Source organism: Penicillium malachiteum, assembly GCF_028827825.1.
Source record: "Penicillium malachiteum strain IBT 17515 chromosome Unknown utg000002l:1.0-8849297.0:1.0-8852440.0, whole genome shotgun sequence".
NCBI classification, from domain to species: domain Eukaryota; kingdom Fungi; phylum Ascomycota; class Eurotiomycetes; order Eurotiales; family Aspergillaceae; genus Penicillium; species Penicillium malachiteum.
The window spans coordinates 2787484-2812487 of NW_026643095.1; the positions used below are offsets into that span (position 1 = coordinate 2787484).

General features: G+C 47.9%; 7 protein-coding genes across 7 annotated transcripts; 4 read left to right on the top strand and 3 right to left on the bottom strand.

Annotated features, from left to right (window-relative positions):
* Positions 1-64: 64 nt before the first annotated feature.
* Positions 65-1648, top strand: N7483_004099 (cytochrome P450; the record flags this gene model as incomplete). Its single annotated transcript, XM_057087536.1, has 1 exon — positions 65-1648. One exon carries the CDS (start codon positions 65-67, stop codon positions 1646-1648), a length of 1584 nt encoding a protein of 527 aa, XP_056947365.1.
* A 745-nt stretch (positions 1649-2393) lies between these two features.
* On the bottom strand, positions 2394-4023 carry flbB (the record flags this gene model as incomplete). Its single annotated transcript, XM_057087537.1, has 5 exons — positions 2394-2856; positions 2918-3478; positions 3548-3635; positions 3705-3788; positions 3978-4023. The coding sequence occupies 5 exons, from the start codon at positions 4021-4023 to the stop codon at positions 2394-2396; spliced, it is 1242 nt and encodes a 413-aa protein (XP_056947366.1).
* Positions 4024-4954: 931 nt separating this feature from the next.
* On the top strand, positions 4955-6191 carry N7483_004101 (uncharacterized protein; the record flags this gene model as incomplete). Its single annotated transcript, XM_057087538.1, has 2 exons — positions 4955-5557; positions 5682-6191. 2 exons carry the CDS (start codon positions 4955-4957, stop codon positions 6189-6191), a joined length of 1113 nt encoding a protein of 370 aa, XP_056947367.1.
* A 631-nt stretch (positions 6192-6822) lies between these two features.
* On the bottom strand, positions 6823-9640 carry N7483_004102 (putative arsenite resistance protein Ars2; the record flags this gene model as incomplete). Its single annotated transcript, XM_057087539.1, has 4 exons — positions 6823-7365; positions 7425-7433; positions 7495-9482; positions 9541-9640. 4 exons carry the CDS (start codon positions 9638-9640, stop codon positions 6823-6825), a joined length of 2640 nt encoding a protein of 879 aa, XP_056947368.1.
* Positions 9641-11631: 1991 nt separating this feature from the next.
* On the top strand, positions 11632-12552 carry N7483_004103 (uncharacterized protein; the record flags this gene model as incomplete). Its single annotated transcript, XM_057087540.1, has 1 exon — positions 11632-12552. The coding sequence occupies one exon, from the start codon at positions 11632-11634 to the stop codon at positions 12550-12552; it is 921 nt and encodes a 306-aa protein (XP_056947369.1).
* Positions 12553-13713: 1161 nt separating this feature from the next.
* Positions 13714-14788, bottom strand: hapB (CCAAT-binding transcription factor subunit HAPB; the record flags this gene model as incomplete). The annotated part of the gene is made up of 2 exons (XM_057087541.1): positions 13714-14187; positions 14246-14788. 2 exons carry the CDS (start codon positions 14786-14788, stop codon positions 13714-13716), a joined length of 1017 nt encoding a protein of 338 aa, XP_056947370.1.
* A 4931-nt stretch (positions 14789-19719) lies between these two features.
* N7483_004105 (kinesin-3 motor protein uncA) lies at positions 19720-24692 on the top strand (the record flags this gene model as incomplete). Its single annotated transcript, XM_057087542.1, has 2 exons — positions 19720-19783; positions 19858-24692. 2 exons carry the CDS (start codon positions 19720-19722, stop codon positions 24690-24692), a joined length of 4899 nt encoding a protein of 1632 aa, XP_056947371.1.
* Positions 24693-25004: the final 312 nt, after the last annotated feature.

Here is a 25004-nt window from a genome sequence, read left to right on the forward strand (position 1 = left end):
GAGAAATCCAGAGCAAAACTCATCATTTCGTTTAGTTGTGCACGGAACATCCAACAGATGCATCATGGATGTTTCAATGCCCTTCGTGTGGGCAGTACTTCTTGGTTTCATACTCTTCATCATCACCATCAGATCATTTAAACCAAAACAAAGCTGGCAAGGTCCTCGTTTGCCACCTGGTCCTTCAGGTAATCCTATCTGGGGCCATCTTCGCATTATTCCAAAAGATCATCCAGAGCGTCAATTCGTACAATGGGGAAAAGAGTATGACTCGGATATCCTCTATTTCAATGTCTTATCTCGCCCCATGATTGTACTCAACAGTGTCGAAAGCGCTCACAACCTTCTCGATAAAAAAGGAGCCAATTATGCCGATCGCCCACGTTTTGTTCTCTTTGAAGTGATGGGATGGGGTGTCACTCTGACATTTCTGCGCTGGTCACCACGATTCAGACTACACCGGAAATTACTCCAGCAGTCCTTTACTCAGTCTGCTTGTAAGCCCTATCGACCTATCCAGCAAGAAGAGGCTCGCCGTGCTGTTAAAGCAATTCTACGAAAACCAGATGAGTGGGAAGCTCTCCTACGACAATTTTCAACTGCTGTCGTTCTACGTATTGGGTTCGGGATTGATGTTCAAGAAGAGAATGATCCATATGTTCAGATGGCTCTCGATGTTGAGGAAGCTACTGGGAAAGGTGGTGTACCGGGAGCATCAATCGTGGACTTTTTTCCAATCTTGCGATATCTTCCTAGTTTCGTCGAGAAACTCTGCACCGCTTTCCAGCCTCTTGCTCATGCTCGTCGCACAAAACCTTCTATTCAACATCTACACGATGCACCTTGGGATGCGACTGAGTCTTCGATTCGTTCTGGAAAAGCTACTCAGCCTTCATTTATGTTGACGCATTTCGGGAAATACCTCTCTAATGAAGAGAAGGGAATACCGAACGAGGTTACCATCGCTGATCTCAAAGGTGCGGCAGGCGCAATATCTATTGCAGGTGGTAATACAACGTGGTCTACCGTGATTGTGTGTATTTTCAACTTAATGAAACACCCTCATATCCAAACCAAGGTTAAGCAAGAAATCGATCGCGTGGTAGGTACTGATGAACATGGGAATCTCCTCCGACTACCGGATTTTGATGATAGACCACAATTAAAATACCTTGAGTGCGTTATTCAAGAGGCAACACGCTGGGCGCCTCTTTCACCACTTGGTGTTCCTCATGCGTCAATCGAAGATGACATTTATGATGGTTATTACATTCCCAAGGGATCAGTGGTCTTCGCAAATGCATGGGCAATGTCCCGCGATAAACGCCATTACTCTTCGCCGGATGATTTTAACCCAGATCGGTTCATTTCGAAGTCTGAGGGTGGGATGGGTGAGCCATTACCTGAGGGACCCTTTGGTTTTGGGAGAAGGGTTTGTCCAGGTCAACATCTCGCCCTTGCTGGTGTCTATATCGTGTTAGTCACTCTGGTGGCCACAATGGAGCTCAATTGCCCTGTTGATGAATCTGGTAAAAGGATTGAACCAAAAGTGAGTTTCTCAAGTGGGTTGAGCGGCGTTCCTGATAGCTTTGCATGTGTCATGAAACCACGATCAGAAAAGACTCGAGAATTGCTCATTGGGGAATAATCGGTCTAAATTAATACAATTCAATAATTCATAAGGATCAATCCAATTTTTTCCATACTCTAGGTCAAGTGGACTTGGGATAAAAATGTTGCTAGGAATGGTTATGATGGCATGATATCTTCAATATGCCAGTATACTTCACCTTGACTTGAGTCCTTTCGACAATCCTAGAACCCACTGGCAGGGCTGGACGGGGGCTAGATCATACGGAATACATGTGGCCAAGAGGACATCAAGAAATTTTTGGCAGTTACAGTTTGAGAAGATTCAGATGATAAATAGTAGCCAAATGGGCTGTTATTCAAATATCAAATAAGATTGTTAGGGCAAATTGATCAAAGCAATTCGAGATATATCACACGTATGAAAAGAAATTGGGTCCCACCATCAACTGGGGACCAAGAAAAAAACAAAAGAAAAATCAAACATAACCAACTCCCTTGGTCCATGGCTCAGCCATGGCCGTTTTTCACCAATATATACAGATTCACAAAGAAAGGTTGGAAGTAAAGCGAATAGAGTAGGTCATTGGAAGACAGTGGCACAGAAAAGAAAAGAAGTCAAGGGCGACTTCAGCTGGGGGATAACACAAAGAAAACAAGCAAAAAAGGACCGGAAGCAAGAAAGGGGAAACACCAGGTTCACTCCTTAATGCGCGCCAATATCAAACCATTTTGCAAACATAAGATTCATTATCGTGCCCTCTCAGGTTGAGGGATGAGGAAGGTTACGTTCTCTCTCTCCTTCATCCATAGATAGAGTCGCCGCGGACACGAGTAACGCCAACATCAACCTTAGTGCCCAACACGCTGCTCAGGCAATCCATGAGCTCGAAGTCTTCGACCACAGCACCAAAGCCGTAACAGCGCACTTTGTTGTTGAGGGTGTCAATGATGATCTTGACGTCATCACGTCCAAGTGTTGGGTAGAGCTCATGGTTCTTCAGGCATTGTAATGCCATGATCGGAGTAATTTGTCCTTCTGTCACGAGCTGTCGACTGAGGTTGAGTAGGGTGGATAGATTGGCGTGTGGGAGATTTGGCGCCTTATGCGGATATGGCTGCTCGGCAGTGGTGTTGGCGATATAGCTAGGTGGCGGACATGTAGCCATCAGGGCATGTCCTGAGAATGGCATATCCTCGTCGTCCGCCTCCGTTATAGACCGTCGACAGAGATAATCCGTATGTTCACGACAAGGCCCTTCCAAACTGTAAAGAGAAAGAATATTAGTCAACCAGTTTGGCTTAATCTCAGTGAGATAGCACGTACGTTAAAATAAAGTCAATCTGGAGTTGGGGATCGCTTTCAAATACACCCTTCGCCATTGGCATTGGCGGCACCGGAGGCTCCATTGCATGGCATGCAGATTGATCGAAGCCAACAAGCTGTTCACCCGGACCAGAGTGGTATACTTGCTGCGGGGGCGCAAAGGCCATTGCGGGCGACACTTCCGGATGATCCACGCCACCCGTCGCACGGGGGCTCAACCCCGTGGAGATGGAAGTTCCAGGGGTCACATTCTGTTGTGTGATCGAATTGGTGAAACCGGCCGTATTGGACCCATTACTGCTTCCTGCGACCGGGCTCGACTGGTAGCCTCCGACCGAGGCACGTTCCGCGCGACGTCTCTCCAGCTCTGGCTCGAATTGGATCCCGTTGGCGAGTAAGATTTCCTTCAATATTTCGTTCTCGTCGCGGAGGTTATGGAGGAACTCCTTCTGCTGTTGAACCGTGGTGTTCGTGTTGATTTCGTTGGAATAAGCCTCCCGTAGTCGGGATACCTCGGTCTCCAATGACTTCATATACTGTTCTTTTCGCTCGCGATGGGATCTTTTGGAGGTAAACAAGCGGGATTAGCTGGGGATCAATATTTTTATGGGAAATCATATGTTGTCGTACCTCTGAGCCTGGCGATTCAGCTCCTGTCGTCGAGTGAGAGCTGGTTTGCTATCTGGTTTAGGACCTCGGCGCTTAGGTGGTTGACCATCTAGATAATTGGGTTAGAATCGCGGGAATTTGTCGCTTGATGAGCATGGGGATAAGTGGTAACACTCACCTCGAGTCACTTTCTTTGGACCTGGTTGAAACATCTTCATAAATTCGGCCCCGAACCCGCCTCGAGTGGGAGTCTCTGGCGGTTCTGCAATGGCATCGTGCTCCTAACCACCCTCGATAGGGAGGTTCAAGGGCACACAATCAGTTAGTCCAGTGTATCATTGCTAGCATTTCTGCTAAAGATTTGAGGCTTTGGAGGGGGTGGAGATATAGAGATGCGAGATGCCAGATGCAAGATGCATGTCCTCACATCAAAGTTTCGCTCAGTACTTACCGGGCAGCTGTTGCATTTCCATAGGATAAACTCCACCGGTAGCCATGGTGAGCAAGGGGAGTTGGGAAGGGATAAGAATGAAGAAAAGTCCGAGCGCACTTTAGAGGAGAAAGAGAAGAGTGATCGGGAAGAAAATCATGGGGTTCTTGGCACTTAGTTTTCCCCCCGAAGATGGTACGAGGTTAAAGATGAAGAATAAACCAGTTGGGGGTTTATTCAATGATTGAATAAGTAATAGATAAAGAATAGAGATAAATTAGAAAGAAAAAAAAATAAAGGAGTTGAAATTTTGAAAAAAGGAGAGAAAGATTTGGACTAAAGATGGGTTTTTGATCATCATCTGTATAATAGAGTATATCGGGGTATATCTAGTTAAAGTGAAGCAAGCCTTATTAGTACTACAATGTAAGAAAAAGGGGCAATTATAAGTATAATAAAGTCCGTATATACTTATAGAATATGATATCCTGATCATTAAATTCCAATTATTTCAGTATGAAATGAATTGAATTGATTGAATAAACTGGATTTTTTGTACTCCGTATAGTCGTGATCTGTAATCTCTTATTGCCACGCTATTATACTCATCTTAACTTATACTTCAACCTCTACTCCCTACTCTCTACTCTACCTACTCTACTTCTCTTCCTTCTATATAATAACTACTACGAATATTCTGAGTCATTTCCTCTGCATCTACACTCAACTGCTTACCCGTCTATCACATCTAATCTCTGTGGCAAACCTCTCCTCCCCGGACTCCACCTCGTCACTGTCAAAAAAGAAGAAAAAAACTGTTGAAAATCCCGAATGTGATCAATCTCAAAAGGGGGGCAAGGGGCACAGAAAAAGAAACCCGCAAACCCCAAAAAAAAAGACCATTGGAATATCACATCCAAATCACTAGTGCCCATGTGCCTGCATCGTCACAATCTGTGTGACAAATACATTTCCAAGGTTCTCATCCAAATCGGGCAATGGAGATCCTCGTCCATGTTTCTGCTCCAAGCACTATCCAGGATGATGCACGATACCGAGCGCAGGTCGCCGCTATTCTAGCCTTTCAGACCAGTCAACAAGAACAGGCGACCCACGAATCAACGGACACCCGCGATAACCCAAGGCAGCCCGCCGTGGTCCGTCCCGAATCTGTCACTGCTGGCGTGCAGGATTCGGTTTCCCCCAGTACTCGCTCGGACCATCTCCCTGCGAGACCTCTTTCAGGCCAGTCCCTCAATTTTGAGTCGATCGCTACTAAGATCGGTTCCAGCCTACTGGCTCCTTCAGATCGTGGCCGCCTTACGGTTTCTGCGCAGGATCATGATCACGATTCCCTCGAGACTCGAAGTGTGGCCAGCGTCATTCCAGACTCTCAACCGGATACACTATGTCCTCCCTCTCAGAGTACAGTAAATCCATGTCAATCTCGATCAAACGGGAAGCCGGATGATTCACAGTCGGATCCGCCATCTAAAAGATGCCGAATTGAGTCTCCGCTCCCTGCAGCAATGTTCAATTCAGGCGTATCAGCACCACCAACCACCACAACGGGCTTTCTCATCCCACCGAATCCGATTCCAGTTCATTTACAGGGAAAGCATGAACTCCAATCTAGCACTAATCATGCCCCCAATCCTAATCCCTCTCTTATCTCTATCTCCCAACTCCAAAATCCTTGTCATCTCCTCCCACTTCTTCCCTTAGAGATCCACCCCCCCACTACCCGCAATCTCCATAGCCTCATACACCACCCATATCACTCCCACACTATCCATGCTCTCAAACCGACTCAAACCCGATCGAACGTACAAACCAATTACTCAAACACGACCCCTCCATGACCTGGAACGCGGCTACTGGTTCATCCGCCTTGGGATTCGGGCGGATAACCAAGCAGTAAACCAGAGTCTGAAACAAGGTCCAGATACAAATCCAGAGCAAGACCATCAGTCAGAAGGATTAACTAAGAATCCAGCTAATAGCGAAATAAACCTAGCCCAGCCACAGGATCAGGAATCAGATTCAGATTCAAACTGGACTCTGACATTCTTCCAGCGGTTTTGGTCCTTTCTTGAGGGATTTGTGGGGAAGGATGCTCGTGCTGGTTGGGGGGGGTTTGGTGCGTCCTTGAGCATGCATCAAATACTTCCTCCCCGACTGTACCTGTACCTGAATCCTCAGCATCGGCCCCGCTGGACATTCAGGTCCCGCTAGACGGGTCGGTTCAGATGCAGTTGAAGGTTTATGCGTGGGGCGAGATCGCCATGCATGTCTATCTGCTTTTGTTTCTAGCGAGTGAGCGACAGGTTCGAAAAATGGGCTTGCAGTGGAGGGATTACGATGAGAAAATTGTTATTCAAATGCCATGATCTATTCCTTTAAATGTTTGTTCTTCTGGATTACTTTTGCTCTTTCAAAGGAGTATAATCGCCTCAATTGATGCGAATCAGGCGTTCAGCTTTACTGTACAGAAATAAGCCCACTACTCCTACATTTGAAAGAAAATATTTTAAAAGTTCTGCATTGATGGCGAGGAAGAATATTGTACATGCTCATGTAAATGCGGCGGAGATCCCAAAAGAAACGCCCAGGGAGAACACCCACCCACCTAACAAAGAAATGAAAAGTGTAGAACATGAGGAAAGTAGGAGAAACAAAAAGAAATTCGAAATGAATGTTAAAACCCAGTGAAGAGAAATCCACCGCGAAAGATATGCCACCAAAGAAAAGAAAGAAAGCAGAGGCACTTAACAGATCTCATTTATTTCATCGCCTCGCAAATACGCCGCGCACGCCTGGCAGATAAAAATGAGGGGGAAATAAGAAGAAAAACGTAAAAACCTGACTAGTAGTTCAGCTCTCCACTACCAGAGCCACCCATAGCATCCAAGTCTTCGTAACTCTTCAGACTGCGACCTTGGACCGCTTCCCGGGGTGGCATGGCTTGAGGACCACCACCAGCGCCCATGGCATCGGGGAATGGATTAGCAGCAACCAGATTGGCAGCGGGATGACCGGGAGGGACCGTGATATTAGCAGGAGGGAAACGACCACCCCCGGAGCCATACATATTGGTCATACGGACAGGACTCAGTCGGCCAGCACCGCCGTTGTTGTTGTATCGACGACGATCATACGGTCCGGAGCGATTGTTGTGTCGGTTTTGACCACGTCGCATCACACCTGGTTGGTGCAGGTTGGGACCATCAGCACCCATCATTACGTTTCCGTTCCAGGTAGCACCAGGTCCCATCAACCCGGGCATTCCACCTGCGGGGAAGCCGCCAGGTAGAGACCCTGGATTTGCCACATAGGGAACATTCGCAAGGCTGAAACCACGCGGGGTTCCACTTTGGTTTCCACCAGAGGACAGGGGAAGTGGCCATTGCTATTGGCGTCGGATCGGGATGGGGCGATACGAGAGGGATCCAAGACGTATGCATTCACAAGACCAAGCTACGAAGAATAATTAGTAGGGCGCGATAGTCAGTACAGGAAGGGGGATATTTGAACCAACCTCTCGTGTTATGGTCTCGAGCCATCCAGCATGGCGCTTCTCAATGTGCTTGTGCCAGAAGTTTTGAGCCTTGAAGAGCTTTGTGCATTCGGGCACCTTGCAACGATAGCGCGAGTCATCTTCTTGCTTGACGTAACCCGCCAGCTCATCTTCCAATGCCTGGTCTACAGGCTTTCCTCCAAGCTTGCGCAGGTCAACATTTTCAGGTTCCAGAATCTGCAGCAATTTGTCTTCAAAGGTCTTGACCCAATTGAACGCGCGCTGAAGCTGCTGTTCTGACTTGGTCAATCGCTGTGGTCGCTTTTCGGGGGCTGGGGAACCTCGTTCCTCGCCTTCTTCGCTGGGGTCCTTCTTTTTGACTGGAAATGGTTGGCCCAATGCACTAGCACGAGCGACTTGCTTAGCCTGACTTGAGAGACCAGAGCGGGGGCGACGAAGATGTCCACCGGGACATTTACGGCCAAGTTCATGAACTGAATCACTCTCAAAGACACAGAAAAAGCAGAAATTGTAGACTCGACGAAGATATTCAACCATCAAATCAAGCTTCTTTTTCTTAGCTAACAGCTCTTCATCATCAATCTCATCTTCTTCAGTAGGCTCTTTCTCTTCGCCCTCCTCCATCTCGCCCTCATCTAAACCGTCCACATCGTAGGATGGCTTCTTGACACTCACAGGGCCTGTGACAGGGGGCTGCAGCCAACCCTTGCCCCGAAGATCCTCGATGCGCTCCTCAATCTTGGAAACCCCATCTACATCCGAGCCCATCTCAGCATCCAGCTTGGAAACCAACCGGCGAGCAAGTTCGAGGTCACGGTCAATTCGCTCAGGTGCTGAGAACAAATCCCAAAGTGCCTTCTTTCGTGGTTGCGACGGGGGAACATGTACGCCGACGTGACAGACAAAGTCACCATGGATCGGGTCGTGGATGGTTTTGTCGTTAACGGCCTCCAAGGCCTTTTCCGCGGTGCTTAAGGTACTGCCGACATCATGGTCCATCTGCTCGCCTTCTTCTTCGCGGCCATCGCCTCGTTCCACGACTCCGTTATTGGAAGTAGGATGAAGCAAGATCCAACCCATACGATGAAACTTTTTAGATGGGTTGGGGTCGCTGAGGCTGAGCCATTTGAACCCTCCGTCGTTTTCTCCAAGGTGCTCTTTGCAGAAGGCCTCGATCTTATCGCGGCAAACATTCGGAGCCAAGGTCTTGATGAGTAAGGCAGGCTGTAATAATGCTTCGTCTCGAAGATCGCCTCCACGGACAGGCAGGAGATCCAACACACCCATGGTTTCGCCCACCGCAGTAGTCTCGCCTTCTTCTTTCTCGATCACACCTCCCGCACCGTCACTGTCATTCTTGTAGATACCCTCTAGGGTGAAATCATCAAAAACTCCTGCTTGCACATCACGCTCCCATTGATCGTATGCACCTTTCCGGTATTGTTTGATACAGTCGTGAAGCGGATCTCGCACTTCTGGCGCGTAGCGTTCTTTGAACCATTCTTCTGATCGGTGTTGGATAACGAATTGACGAGCCAATGTAACTTGTAGATTCCTTTTGTAGTTGTCGTAGGCTTCTTGGATCTGGGCTCGCTCTTTCTCTCGGTCATCGCGGGCCTCCCGCTCTCCTTTGACTCGGTCAGATGGGCGACGTCCACCAAGCTTGGCACGTTCTTTCTCCTCTTTGATTCCCTCTTCCGCCCTCCACCATTCCGCAAACCAGTTAAAGCCAACCTGGAAATCCAGACTGAGTGGGTTAGGAAGTGGATTGGTCGGAAGCGGTCTCTTGCCAGAGTCCTGGCCGGGTACGTAACGATCGATGTTAGCGACATTGGGTGAAGGGGGACGTCGGCGGTCCTCGCGCTCGCGAGCAGCATGCTCTCGGGAGTTGTTGTAGAAATCCTCCCTGGGACGACGGTCTGATGGTTCGTAGCGGTCAATCATGGGCGAACGGGAACGGCCTCGAGCCCGGCGTCTGTCCTGTGACGCTATATAGCATTGTCAGTAACGATTCCAAGTTATCAAGAATACAATCAGGAGACCTACCAGGTGATCGGCGACGGTAGTCACCTTGACCTCGTCCGGAAAGAGAATCCGCGAGATCGCGATTTCTGCCTGGGGAGGCGTAGCCGTCATATGAATCCATGTTTATTTGTGATGCGTTGGTAGTTCGTGCAATTCCACAGTTATTACCACAAGTGGGCAGGGATACGGTCCCAAGCACGAGAGCCGAGCAATTTCAAAGCGGGTGCAGGTACCAGCAAAGATCGGTGGGTTGCTGGGTTAAGCGTGACAAAAAGCTATGAGGTTGGAATCGTCAATATGAGATCCAGATAAAGTAGTTTGCGAAGAAAGCGATGGATGACGGCACGGAGTGAGGGGGGCTCATGAGCAACACAAAGAACAAGCTATTGAGGAATTGGAAAGAAACAAGATGATCTGGTCAACGCGGTGGCGCGGTGACCGTGAAACATGAGGCGGTTTCCCAGCCACATGATTCGGTGTAAGAAGGGTGGAGTTCAAAGAGAGAAAGAATTGAGATCGTTGATGCAATCACATGGCAAGACGATCGCAAGGAGCAGGTCGACCCCGCAAAGGTATCGGCGATGCAGGTATGGCTCGGAGAATGGAGAGCGGAAACAGAAGATAAGCACGAACAAGGCATGGAACCAGACGGGAAATGGAGCAGAGGGGGGGGATTTCGGGGAAATCTGAAGAAACAGAGAAAAGGAACTGAAGAAGAAAAAGGGGATTAGGCTACCTACAAGAAGCCTTAGTGGATTGGAAGATTGGTGGAGGTAGCAACCTAGCTCGCGCAGGAGGAACGGAGAAGTAAAGTTGACTAAAGTGACGAAAAGCGACTGGAGAGCTGGAGAACACTAGTCCTTTTTGAGGTTAGTGCACTCCTGCGGTCAGCAGTCACCTGATCGTCCCTGGTCTGATCACAAATAAAAGATGATCACTCTTGAATGTTCGTAGTTTTGGAAGAAAGAAGTAAAATTTGGCAATAAGATGGTGGGAATCAAAATTTGAAGTATTTGGGAAAATTGAAGGTGAGAAAAGGGGGGCGATTTCAGAATAAAGACCTCACAAGTCGAACACGAAGAAACGCGAACACGCACGCGCCGGAACCTCTATACCACCCTATGTATCCGCTCCCAGGCCGAATAACGAGCGCATATGTGCAGTGGCAGTGCTTGATCCAAGCAAGTTCCCACTGTAATCTCTTCAAAATTACAGCTATTTGTCTTAGATTCTGGTCTAGAACTCCAACTTGACCCAGATCTGTTTCTGCCTTTCACGGTAAGCGCCGGGTCACTGCAGTCGAGAGAGGATTGCACTATTCCATGGTTATTTGGGGTATTTTTACCTGCTCCTCCTATTTTCAGCACCAAGATCCATATGATATTATGAATGTTCTGATATCCACACAACCTGCAGAGCCTTGGAGCTCCCATAAACGACTCCTGTCAATTTCAAGCACATAGTATTTAGAAAGGACACACAGATCCCTCAACACCGGCATTTATCCCTCCAAGTCAATGGACCTACCCCCAATTATGGGAACACACAATGCCCATGTGTATGTTTCAAGATGCTTATAGCGCTGGGAGCTCTTTGTAGAACATGAGTCAAGTTCATTCATGCAAACCTGAACAAAGCTAACATTGAAATCACAACTGGCTTTTCCTATACATGAAAGAACCATGAATAAACTATAGGACAAAGCCTCAATTTCCATAAAAAGAAAGGTTTACTAAATAAAGGGCCACTCATGTTATATTTAAATGCATGCATAACCCCACGTTCAATGTTGGAGTATGAAACAGAATCTTGATATTAAGAACATAATAGGAAACGAGCTTCGCAACAGCATTGAACACAATATTTGAACACTCAGAATTAACTAACCTTATAAGCAGGTATACCTGGGAAGAACCAGAAGAAATCCAGAGACCAGGTAACAAATAACTAGAGGGAGAAGCCCCATTTCTTTGAATTGAGCTGATAATGATTATCATCAATATCGATAACCAGTACGGAATAGCAATCGAAGGCCCGTGCACCCACATCCAGCTCTCACCACACCCAACCCTCAACGCGCAACCAGCAACATCAAAACCTGAACCTCAAGCAATGTCAGATCTTCTCAACTCGCGCTGGGCTCCTGGCGCGAGTGGGACAGCTCGAAACAACCCCCCACAATCCCAATCCCTAAGGCGACCGCGCTCAGAGTACCGTATCCGAACCCCAAACTCACCTCTAGCCTATGGCGCCGAGCCAAGCTCTACCTCATACCTCGAACCCAAACCAACATTCACAAGTACCGCTCCAGGCAAATCCTATGGATCAGGTTCAATCCTCCCACCCTCTGAGGAACTAGCACGATTTATGAAAATCGTTGCGCGGTTACGTTGGAAACTACCATTCCTAGCAGAGGGTTACCGACTCGCAACGCAGGTCGTTCACGAGTTAGGTGGGGTAGCTCACGCGGACGTAGCACAAGCGGAAATTATGTTTAAGATTGATTTTCATGAATACTACGCATTGCTTGAACGAGCGATTGTGCATCTACTCGCTGTGTTCAATATCGCGGTATCTTCGGTCGGCGGGCGGGGAGGGACTGGTGGGGTTCAAGTAATGGGAGGTGGTTATCATCAAGGTGCGGGGATACATCGATATCATGCGAATGTTCTACAAGCTCTTGAGGAAGAGTCTACACCACTCTCACCTGTATTGGGCTCGGGACATGTGCTTGGGTTATTGCGCAAAGCGAAAGAGTTAAGGAATCGCTGGAAAACGGCAGATATGACCAAGGAAGAACGAGAACGAGATCCTTTTGAGATGGGAAGGGCGATTTTACCACTTACTAGTTTCAATTTTGATGAGATCTTCCTCGGGATCTTTGGGGGTTTGGAGGAAGCGTATGTGCGTGCTAGGATCCATGTGGAATTGTGCAAGAAGCCTGGGGATCCAGATGAGTCTGTCAGTGGAGAGTTGGGGCCCGAGTCAGATTGGGTATTTATGGTGGATGCTATGGATTGGGAGGCAGTTTGAGGATTGGATCTTGAAGGGACGAATCTTTATTGCATTACTTGGAGTTGTTATAGGCCTTTGGTTTTTGATCCTCGTGATCACTCGGTGTACATACATTCTCTATCACTTAGCTAGGGCGACGGGTTTCGCTTCAGTTCTCAATGCGACCATAGGTAGACGTCAGATACGATAATCTACCCTACGGGTTCAAATCTATCTTATACTGATCAGGGAATAGTGCCTCTAGGTGTGCAAATTTGATCTAAGCAGGATCTTGAATACCAAAGTCATCCATACAATTGATACATCTCCATTGTAACCTTAGAACTCCAAGTAGATTGGTATAGGCAATGACAAATTGATTCATATCCATAAGAGAAAAGAAAAAGGAAACAACAACCCGTCTTTCCAAGTCCAATTCCCAATCTGTTTTTCCAGTGATGGAGACCCTCTCTAAATTCCCAACCGGAAACCCATAAACGCGTAACGCAAAGACACCGAAGAACACACGAATTCGCCTAACGTGGAGAAAGTGAAACAAAATCACAACCTAATTGTGGATATGGGTAATAGTAGAAACAGACACGCGAGGAAAACAGTAAAACGAACAAAGACAAAATGGCTGTACTGTTGACATATACACAAAATGATGCACCCGGACCTTGGGACTTGCAGGGGACGAGGAAACCTGATATAAAGTATTCTGGTTCAACACTTGAAAGGTCACGCGTCAATATAAGCTCATTGGCATTGAAGTTTGAGAGTCGGACATTTCCCGTGTGATGAGTGATCGTGATCCTCCAGGCTAGAAGCCGTGTTCATGGGAGTTGTTGATACTTCATAAAGATGTGAGGGATAAGATAGATCGTCCGAGCGTAAGCTATAAACAGACATCATGAAGAAGAGAAGAAAAAAAGTGATGGGGGAAGAAGGGAAGATCAAAATGGGGGAGAAAAAAGCACATAGAGTAGAAGTGAAAAAGGGGGGATCCGTACACATCGCTCGCTAGAGAAAAGGTCCAAGAAAAGCGTCCATCCATAAAGCCGTAAGAACAAAAGGAAAAGAAACAAAAGAAATAAGAAAAACACAAAAACAAAACTAGGCGAAGCAGTAGAAACCTCAACCAAAGCGTACCATGTCTCTCTCTCTATATCAGACCAAAGATTGGTGTTGACGAGACATTCAACCATCATCATCAGATACGTCGGCAGAGTCTTGTTCACTGGCCTCAGCACTAGCGCTGGTCTTGGACTTCTTCAAGTTCACATGATCCTCGTTGACCTCGCTAGACTTGCGCTTCTGACCAGAGCCATTTTCCTTGCCCATGATCTCAGCCATGGGGTCGGGGTCACCATCTGCTACCTTCTTCTCCATGGCAGCCACTTCATCCGCTGTCAAAAAGCGACCACCAGGACCACGAGGGCGACGCATCGCATGGTTGTGTCGTGATTCGTGAAGATAAGGCTTGCGACCCTTAGAAGTCAGGCGCAACTGTTCCTCCAGCTTCTGTCGCGCAACACGACGCTTCAAGATGCGATGGAACTGCTTGGCATTGACATAAAGCGGGGACTCTTCTTGGTTGCTTCCGGCAACCATCTCAGGGGAGGGTTGACTCTGTTGTACAGGGGCCTGGGGGGGCCGCCATCGGGGGAGGTGCTACCTGGGGTCGACCGATATGGTTGACTTGAGCACTTTGTACACCGGGACTTCCTACATGACTCATGCGACGCGGTGGCAGTTGGTTGTTGGGGGCCATCTGAACTTGAGAGCCCATCGGAGGCATCTGGCCGGGCATCTGTGGTGGGGATCGAGGGTTCCGATCAGGCTTCATCTGTACCCCTGCCATGCGTGGAGAGCCCCGAGACCCTTGCGCCATTTGACCGGTCACATCCTGATGAAGTGGGTAAAACTGACCCGACGCGGCAGCAGTAGCCATGGCAGCAGCCTGGGTTGGTGAGATACCATATGATTGAGGCATAGCGGTAGTGACTCCATAGCCTTGTGGGAAGTTCATCTGCTGGTGGACGGCACCCGGCGCATTTGGGCCTTGTTGATAATGCTGTTGAGATGGAACGATGGGGGAGGTCTGATGAGCGGAGTGTGACTGTTGCATAGGCGCCTGGGGGTTGGTAGGGGATGCCATGGACCCAACTGGAGGACCAGCATTTGGCGGGCCCGTTTGATAAGGCCCAGGAATATGCGACGGAGCATGTGGATGTTGGCCATGAGGCTGTTGATACTGTGGAGGGTATTCCATGGTTGCGGAGGAAACAGGGGTGGTTCAAGAAGCCGCGACGCGACTTGTTATGTCACACTTGAGTGACCCGGGGAGGAAAGAAAGATGGGGGTAGCCAACGGTAAGATACGTAAAGGCCCACACCTTAGTCTAATCCAAATGTGATTCAAGATTAACTTGGGGAATGACTTGCAAATCAAATCAAATGGATGGATACGATAGTCGTGGGTTCGTAGATCAATTGGCACGTTGTTTTTTTGGTGTACACCAGGGAGATTATCACTGAGGTGATTCGACGAAGCGGGGCTCAATAGTCTGCAGGCCCGGGTATTCGCGTCAGCAACAGCAACACAGCGCATCACCGAGCAGTCACTGGATTGGGGGAGGGTAAAGGTGGGGGGGCGCCTATAGGAAATTGAACCAAAAAGAGCGACATACCTTTAAAAACTTGTTGTCCCGTCCTTTTTTTCTTCCCTGTCGTCTCTTTCTCTCTTACTCTCTCCCTATAGTATCTGAAGAGGTCCCTTCAAGATTTCCCGAACCCGGAGGGTTTGAGGTCTTTTGTGCAAATCGGTCTATGCCTACCGTCGGGTGTAACGTGGTTGGGCTGTGATGCAGCAGACCGGGGGTGGGATGCGCCCCTCGACCGATTTGATGCGTTGTTCACGATGATGCCACCCAGATGAGGCTACGCAACCTATTTTGTTTTTTTTCCAGGCTTCTTTTTTCCCCTTTTTGCTTTTTTGGGCCTCTGATCTCAATACACCGAGGCTAAGCTTGGATAAAATTCGGGGAGGCGGTGCCACTCCGGAATAGCGGGGGTCAAAAAGAAATGCGATATCAAAACGTCAGAGCGCAAGAGGGAAAGGCCCCACGAAGCAAGACTATGACTGTTAGTTTAACCATTCTTCTGGTATTTTGGGGGGTGCATCCAGTCCAGTTTAGTCCCAGTGATGCGCTGGCAAATTAGGAGGGGAGGAGGGTATTGCACGCCTTGAAGACCCAGAAATGGATTAGGGCCCAAGGCGAAGGGCCGGTGGATGCATGCGTTGGCACGGGAATAATTGGAGACTGCAGCTTGGGAGGGGAAGAAGTTGACATACCTTGTCGATCGGCTTGGGTTTCTGCAGTAGAAAAAAAGTAGACCCGATGAGATGGACAAATTGAATTGTGTCCAAATTTTTTGAGGAAGATTTCAGGAACTAGATAAGTCGTATGTTAGTTTTGGAGGGCGATGATATCATATAAAGATAAAATAATCGCGAATCAGAATTTCATAGATCAAAAATCAAACAATAAAAAAAAATAAGAACATGGAAATTTAATAGCCAACGAGAAAGGGTAGAGAGAACCAATGGTAATAGAAATTTGGGGATGAGACACGAGCCGCTTTGCAGAGCGCGTTGTTTTGGCACGGGCCGAGCAAGAAAAAGCGCGCGCAACGTGGGAGGTGGATTTACCGGGCACAAAGGATATTGGATGGGATAACAAGGGAGAAAGCGATGATTGGAGAGGAAACAAGAGAGGGGAATCCAGGAATGAAAAAGAGGGGAAGATCCTAGGGTAAAAGCCAACGAGAGAAAAGGCGGTGGTTCAAAGTTGGTGGTTCAAGTGGTTCTGTGCGTTAGAATCCACTGAAGCTTAGACCAGTGATATCAGATACCATAGTGTATCAGATGATATCAGAGAACAAAGCGTGGGAAATTGCCATAAAGAAAACAACATAAAAAATGAAAATAGGAAAAATAGGAAATAGGGCAGAAAAAAAGTACCAGAACAGAAGATCCGAGTATAATGTATCCCAGTTGATCAAGGGAAAGTTGTTGATGGGAATCAACATATATGAACCCCACGATCAAATCTCAAGGGGGAAAAGAAAAGAGAAAAAGAAGAAGAAAATAAAATGAGAAGCAAAAAATGAAACATAAAACAATACGCAAAAGAAAAAAAGAATAAAATACTAGACGAACATCATAAAATAAAATAAAATCAAATTTGAGGCATAGAGAAGCACGAGTTTTAACTGTGATGACTTACCCGGGGTTAATCTTGCCGTAATGCTAATAAAAAAATTGATTAGAGAGAATCGATGATCGCACACCTAAGATAATGCAGATCCAATCTTAGTATCGTGCTTCTCTGGTGTACTGTATTCCCAAAAAATAAAAAATTGGGAATAATAAAATAAAATAAAAAAGAACGGGAAAGAAGATGATTGGGGGTCACTAACCAGACCAAGTAATGGACGAATGAAGTGGGAAACAAGAAGTAAGGGTGACCGACTCTGTGCGATGGTTGGCAGGCAAAGAGAGAGCTGGAGATGGTGGGCAACCAACGAGAAGAGGCAGAAGGGGGAAAAGGGAAAAGGGCGAAAGGGGGGACGATGGGGCAGGAGACGCAGTATTTTAGTTCTTTCATACCGCTTTCCCTCATCTCCGGGCTTGACTGGCTTGTCTGGCTTGTTGCCCTGGCCCGCTGGCCACCACCGCGACGCGCCGACGTATCAGAGAGTGACGTGATCCCCGCTGGGTGGGGTTTAGCTGTATTGTATCGCTTCAATGCAGCCCAATACCACCTTATTACCATTGTACCATTGGATCCCGAACGCGGAATGGGGGCCATGCCCAACGAGAATAATCAAATTCACTTAGAAATATGAGAAAATATGACCAAAAATAGTGGAGAATGCATGATCCATGGGAAAAAAAGATGAAATCTGTACCATATTGTCATTTTTGTAATATTACCAAACTCAATCCAATCCGGCCATCCCGGAAGTCACGGGAATCATGTGCAACTCGAGGCGGTGAAGTCTTTCACTTGGTTTCTACGGTGTACGCCGTAGGGTTGTCCATGAGAGGTGGTAAGATCCATGTTCTCGCACTTCAAGGTTCGTACTCGTAATGAGTATTCTAATTTATTCTAATTTTTTAATTATTTATATATTTATCTCAAGAACAAATATTAAACTGAATCATAACCTACTAATCAAAATGGTCAAATACGAACTGAAATCTCGGCCCTGTCTCCTGTTTCGGAAATCTTCCTGGACCCATGTTCCCTTATGATGCCACGCAACTTGTTGTTCACTGTGATGAGAACCCCAAACCAGGCGGTGATCGGCGGCAATTGCAATTTCAACCATCAAGTCACTTCCCTTCCCCCGGGAGATTGCCATGTCTCTCCACCATTCTGACTGGATATCCGGCGTCCAAGGGGGCCAGCTCTTCTTGGTCAGATTCTTGTAAGAGGGACAGATTCAGGTATGACGCACGAGACGTCATGTCCAACTGTGGCAACTCACTGGGGTCGGAGTTCCTCAAATCACCCCCAGGAAATTTAAAATTGTCAGGCCTTCCCTTCCATCTGTTGTCCCATGTCGTCACATCTTTTCACATCTTTGGGAGCGGGCGAGTCGCCCAGGTTGTTTTCGGATTTGCGCAGCGCCTATTTAGTAGAGATCCGTCAATGTCAACTGGTAAGGTGGTAGACGTAGTTCACCTGGAATTCTATATTGAAGAACCCTGAGTCATATAATATCAGTTCTGGGGAAGATATGACTATCACCACGTGCGAACCGTCAACTTTATAGCAAAGTGACCATTCAGCGTCTTCAGCTCCCGCTCTTCACCGATCCCGATCCCTCGATCCCACGTGTTGTAGGGTTGAGATCACGGGTTATGTAGGGTCACCGTGGACTTGGCACAGTTCATAACGATGGATTATGATGGGATTCTTTATGGGCGTTGCAGGCCTTTCCAGCTGAGGTCTTGAAGTGGCCGTGACCTCAAGTGCTTGGAAATCTTGGAAGGCAATCTGGGCTTGGAACCTTGGAGCCCTGGAGGTTTCAGGCATCACACACGCCCTGGGTGGACTCAAGTGCTATTTCAAATTTAAAAGTGATGCAGGATTAGTTCAAATTATACTAGAGATATCAGACTTGGAGCTGCTACATATTGATAGGATTATAATACGAATAACTTCAAACTTGAATGTTATTGATGGTGCCCAGGTGGTTGTTCAGACCAATATATATAACCGCCAGCGGGTATCTGTAAGGGCACTGCCATGAGGCTGTCCTTTTATCCTAACTAAATTAAGTATAAATTCGACCAAACACCCAAACATTGAAGTTTTGAATAGGTTCGTAAGAGTTTTGAATCAAAATATTTTATTCGGTTAATTATTATTCAATACTTGCGTTGTTTCACTACCTGTAATCCTGATGCCCTTCAACTCGAATCCATGATAGAGATCTATGTGACACTCCACAGGGCCTGGACCAGATGCATGGCATACCCCTGGTTCTTTCATGTGGGCCTTTTATGCTTTATTACTCAGTATTGCACTCTATCTCATGAGGCTGAGAATCCTAAGCTATCCAGTTACCATCATTGAGCTTCTTAAGACCAGTTGTGTCTAGGTATCTATACACAACCTGAAGATGAATCTGTGCATAGAACTTGGGAAGCTCCACCTAATTACGCTTACCTCAGCAAGGGGTCCCCCGGGCAAGTGGCTTTTCCACATGAACAGGCCGGCTCGACAATTGTCGTCAATACAGTGCGCTGCTTTGAGTTCTTCGCAATCAAAGTCGCGGCTCTTGAGTCGATCGGCCCGGTCATTCTCCAACCTCCCCCTGACACCGAACCCCCCCGTGAACTCACCCCACACTCCACGAAACGCGTTGAATATTCGCTACATGACGTCTTTGTTGACATCGACCGTTCCCGATCTTTCTGAAACCCTGGTCCAGACGAAACAACAAACCCTGATCGAGAAAATCACACACGTCTTCAAACCTCGAATTTGGTGACATCGGCCTCACCACGCGCTGTGAGCGCATCGCTGCATCGCTCCGTCACCGCTTTGTGTCACCCGTGCGATCTAAGGCAATCCTTCCTTGCGCAGTCCAATAGCAACCCCCTGGTGCATGGGGCAGAGAGATCAAAATGGCTCCAGGCGGCGGAGGTAACATCAAAGTAGTAGTCCGAGTACGGCCATTCAACAGTCGAGGTGAGAAGCATATCAAAGCAAAAAAAGAAACCGCAGAACATAAAATTGGGACTGACTCAGACTTCAATCCATAGAGATTGACCGTGGTGCAAAATGTATTGTGCAAATGAAAGACACCCAGACGGTGCTTACAGCACCGCCGGGTATGGAGGAAAAATCGTCGTCGCGGAAAGGTGGAAAGGGCGGCGGCGAAGGACCCAAGGTCTTTGCATTCGATCGCTCATATTGGTCCTTCGATAAAAACGATGCAAACTATGCCGGACAAGACAACCTATTCGATGATCTGGGTGAGCCGCTGCTGGACAACGCCTTTGGAGGGTACAACAATTGTATTTTCGCATACGGTCAGACCGGTTCCGGAAAGTCATACTCGATGATGGGATATGGACAGGAATATGGTGTCATTCCTCGTATTTGCCAGTCGATGTTCGAACGAATCACGGCTATCCAACAAGACAAAAATCTGAACTGTACGGTGGAGGTGTCATACCTAGAAATTTACAACGAGAGGGTTCGCGATTTGCTCAACCCGTCCAATAAAGGCAATCTCAAGGTCCGTGAGCACCCATCGACGGGTCCGTATGTTGAAGATCTGGCCAAGTTGGTAGTGCGATCCTTTGAAGAAATCGATCACTTGATGGACGAGGGAAATAAAGCTCGAACGGTGGCTGCGACGAACATGAACGAAACCTCGAGTCGATCTCACGCCGTCTTCACCTTGACTCTCTCACAGAAACGACACGATGCAGAGACCTCAATGGATACGGAGAAGGTGTCAAAGATCAGTTTGGTAGATTTGGCAGGTTCAGAGAGAGCTAATTCCACTGGCGCCACCGGTGCTCGATTGAAGGAAGGTGCCGAAATTAACCGCTCGCTGTCTACGCTGGGTCGTGTCATCGCAGCACTGGCCGATGTATCCGTCGGAAAAAAGAAAAACGCATCTATGGTCCCTTACCGTGACTCCATTCTCACTTGGTTGCTGAAAGATTCTCTGGGCGGTAACTCCATGACCTCTATGATTGCAGCTATTTCACCTGCCGATATCAACTTTGACGAAACATTGAGTACACTGCGATACGCCGACTCAGCGAAGAGAATCAAGAACCACGCTGTGGTGAACGAAGACCCGAATGCTCGCATGATCCGCGAGCTTAAAGAGGAGCTGGCACAGTTACGATCAAAACTTGGAGGTGGAGGAGGCGGTACAGCTGCTGGAGGAAGCATGCCGGCTGAGGAATACTACCCTCCTGATACACCGTTGGAAAAGCAGATGGTCTCTATTGCGCAAGCAGATGGCACAGTCAAGAAAGTGAGCAAAGCCGAAATCGTGGAACAGCTCAACCAAAGCGAGAAGCTGTATAAAGACCTCAATCAAACTTGGGAGGAGAAGTTGCAAAAGACCGAGGAAATCCACAAGGAACGTGAAGCTGCTCTTGAAGAACTTGGTATCAACATCGAAAAGGGTTTCATCGGGTTGAGCACGCCAAAAAAGATGCCTCACTTGGTCAACCTCAGTGATGATCCCTTGCTAGCAGAATGTCTGGTCTACAACATCAAACCAGGTACTACGACGGTTGGCCACATGGACCAGGGAAACACCGTTGAGATTCGGTTGAATGGATCTAAGATTCTTTCAAAGCATTGTACCTTTGAGAATGTGGACAACGTTGTGACCATTGTGCCTACGGACGGTGCTGCAGTCATGGTTAACGGCATGCGCATAGACAAGCCCAAACGCTTGAGGAGTGGTTTTCGCATCATTCTTGGAGATTTTCATATCTTTCGTTTCAATCATCCACAAGAAGCTCGCGCCGAACGAGTGGAACAGAGTTTACTACGACATTCCGTAACAACCAGCCAGCTTGGATCACCTGCTCCGAACAAGACTCACGATCGCAATATGAGTAAGACTGGATCTGACAACGACGGAGACTCGAGCAGGGCAGATTCTCCAATGCCCTCACAGCGTGGCCGCGAGTCCGACTGGTTCTTGGCTCGACGAGAGGCTGTCAATGCTATGTTGGGCCCTGATCATATCTCACACATGCCAGATGACGAGCTTGATGCTCTATTTGAAGATGTGCAAAAGGCTCGAGCGGTACGTCGTGGACTTCCTGACAACGAGGAGGATTCAGATTCCCTCAGTTCATTTCCCGTACGCGATAAGTACATGTCCAATGGGACGATCGACAACTTCTCCCTAGACACTGCGATCACAATGCCAGGAACTCCGCGTCAAAATGGCGATGATGAAGGAAACAATGCCGAAATTTCATTGAATTCTGTTCGACAAGACTTGCAGCGCCAGCTGGATCGACAAAGAGAGGAGTACCAGGACAAGCTGAAGACTGCAGAGGCATCCTCTAATCAGGATCCTGGAGAACTTCGCACCGAAAAACAGCGTATGGAGGATGCGCTTAAGTCTGCGAAAGAGGAGTATGAGGAGCAACTGAGGCTGCAAAAGGAAGAGTTCGAGAGCCAGATGCGAGATATGGGCAAACCTATACCTCAAATCTTTGAAAACGGATTCGCCAAATTAGACGAACGAGAGCTCGAAATTGCCCGGAATGTCTTCCGCCACTGGTCTCAGCGCAATTATGTTCGCATGGCCGAGAAGATTCTCCAACATGCATCTCTCATCAAGGAGGCGCAGATCATGAGTCAGATCATGGATAAGAACGTGGTCTTCCAATTTGCGGTTGTTGACCATGGGTACAACATGGCTTCATGCTACGATCTTGTACTAAATGGAATTTCTGGCGACGAAGACATCGTCCTAGAAGAGGCCAAGAAGCCGTGCGTCGGGGTTCGGGTCATTGATTACAAGCAGTGTGTTATCCATCTCTGGTCGATGGAGAAACTGCAGCGCCGTGTACAATCCATGCGACAGTTGCACCAGTATATCGATCGCCCTGACTACATCCAGCATTTCAAACTGGAGAACCCATTCTCAGAACCATGTTCACCGCAATACTCTCTTGTCGGTGATGCTGACATCCCCTTGACGGCCGTGTTTGAGACCCGCGTTCAAGACTTCTCAGTGGAGATCACATCGCCATACACCCAATGTGTTGTTGGCATTATTCGGCTGTCACTGGAACCTTCCTCTGCAGAGGCGCCCTCGTCAACCTTGAAATTCAATGTTGTTATGCGGGATATGGTTGGTTTCGCTGAATGGGAGGGCACGGAAGTTCATGCGCAACTCTTTGTGCCTGGAATCTCCGAAGAAGGTGGCGCTACAACCACCCAGATGATCAGTGGGTTTGAAGAAAGTGCAGTTCGGTTTGAAAGTGTTCATAGTATGAGTCTACCGCTATCAAGCCCCCGAACAGCCGCTCTCAAAGTTTGCGTTTATGCTCGCGTGACATCAGTCCATCTCGACAAGCTTCTCAGCTGGGACGATATGCGCGACTCTGCGGGTGTTCCCACTCAAAAGCGTACTGCCCCTCGCATCGCCGAATCCGAATTTTACTCCGAAGAACGACATGACGTATTTGCTCGAGTCCAAATACTTGAACTTGCGGAGTCCGGTGAATACCTACCTGTGGAGGTTGTTCAAAGTAACAATCTCGATGCAGGCACTTACCAGCTTCACCAGGGTCTGCAACGTCGGGTGTCCATCAATATCACCTATAGTTCCACGGAAAGCCTCCCATGGGATGATATCACCCATGCCCGCGTGGGATCTGTTCGTCTTCTGGATCCTTGGGGTAAAATCCCCGATCAAGATCTGCAGACCCCCGATGTTCCTCTCAAGTTTGTCCAAGAACCAATGGTCAAGGACAATGCTGACGGAACCTGCAATGTGACAATTGTGGGTCAGTGGGATTCAAGTTTACATGGCTCTTTACTCCTCGATCGAGTCACTGCGGATAAATACCGAGTCCAAGTCACAGTGCGCTGGGACCTGGTCTCCTCTCGGTTGCAGACTCCCGTTGTCTTCGAGGTCGACCAGACCATTCAAATCCTTGGACGTACCTATGTCCGCCAGCAGTCTATGTTCAAACAGCTTTGGAGCTCCACTCGAGTCGTGCATTCAACCACTCAGATGTATTCCCTGGTCATTCGACCAATCTCCGCAAAGCGTGCAGCTGACCTGTGGCGAATGAACACTCAAAACGATTATGTCAAGGGCGAAGAGCTTTTGACAAGCTGGGCACCTCGCAAAGTGTCCCTGGTTCGAGATTACATTGCTGCGCGCAAACGTCGCTACCGTATAGCTGAACTCCATGCCGCCCGAGGGGCTCTCAGCGCAGGTAGTCTGATGGCATCGTCCGCTCGAAACAGTGGTAGATCCACGCCTATGAGAAACCAAGACCTCAATGAGCGCAAAACACAGCTTCTTCGAAAATACCTTGACCTTTGGTCAACCAAGAAAGATCCGACAGAGACAATTCTGGTCCGTAGTAATACTGAACCCCCGACCGATGGCGCGCAAGCCAGGTCCAACGGAGCCAACAGCATCTCGGATAAAATGTCACTGAAACCTCGATTCGTGGCCACCATCCAGACTTTACCCAAGAATCCATCCGCCTTGAAATCAGGACATGTCCTCACTCCCGATGATACGAACAGTGTCTGGGTCCGTCGATTTGTGGAGCTTCGCCGGCCGTATCTTCACATCTACTCGGTACCCGAAGGAGACGAAATCAACGCCATTAACCTGCGTAACTCGCGTGTTGACCACGCACCGGACTTTGCACGTCTCCTTGATGGATCTGGAGCTGGAGCCGATCGCTCACTCTCTGCACGAGGTCGACCTAATATCTTCGCGGTGTACGGAACCCAAAACACATACCTTTTCGCCACGCGGACTGAGGCGCAGAAGGTTGAATGGATTCTTAAGATCGATGAAAGTTATTTCAGCAGCAATGGCGGTAGTGCGATTGCAAGTGGCGATGAACGATAATCTTTCTCTCTTTTCTTGCACTATTCTTTGCTTCCTCGTCCCTTTTTTTTTCTTTGCCTGATGCCCCATGAGTTGCCCTTCATGTATTTGATGATATTATGGGGCCTGGAGTCTACCATTTTCTTTCGTTTTTACTAAACTTCTACCCGCTTCTCATTTTATGACCTATTGCTGAGATCCCCCCTTGAACATATCAACTGGCTGTGGTGCGCTTCTCTCTCCCTTGTACATAGTGCGATATTGTTTGGGACTATAGATTCGAAGGTGCTCATTTATTTCTTTCTTAAGAGTGGCCATCTTGATTTAACTTAG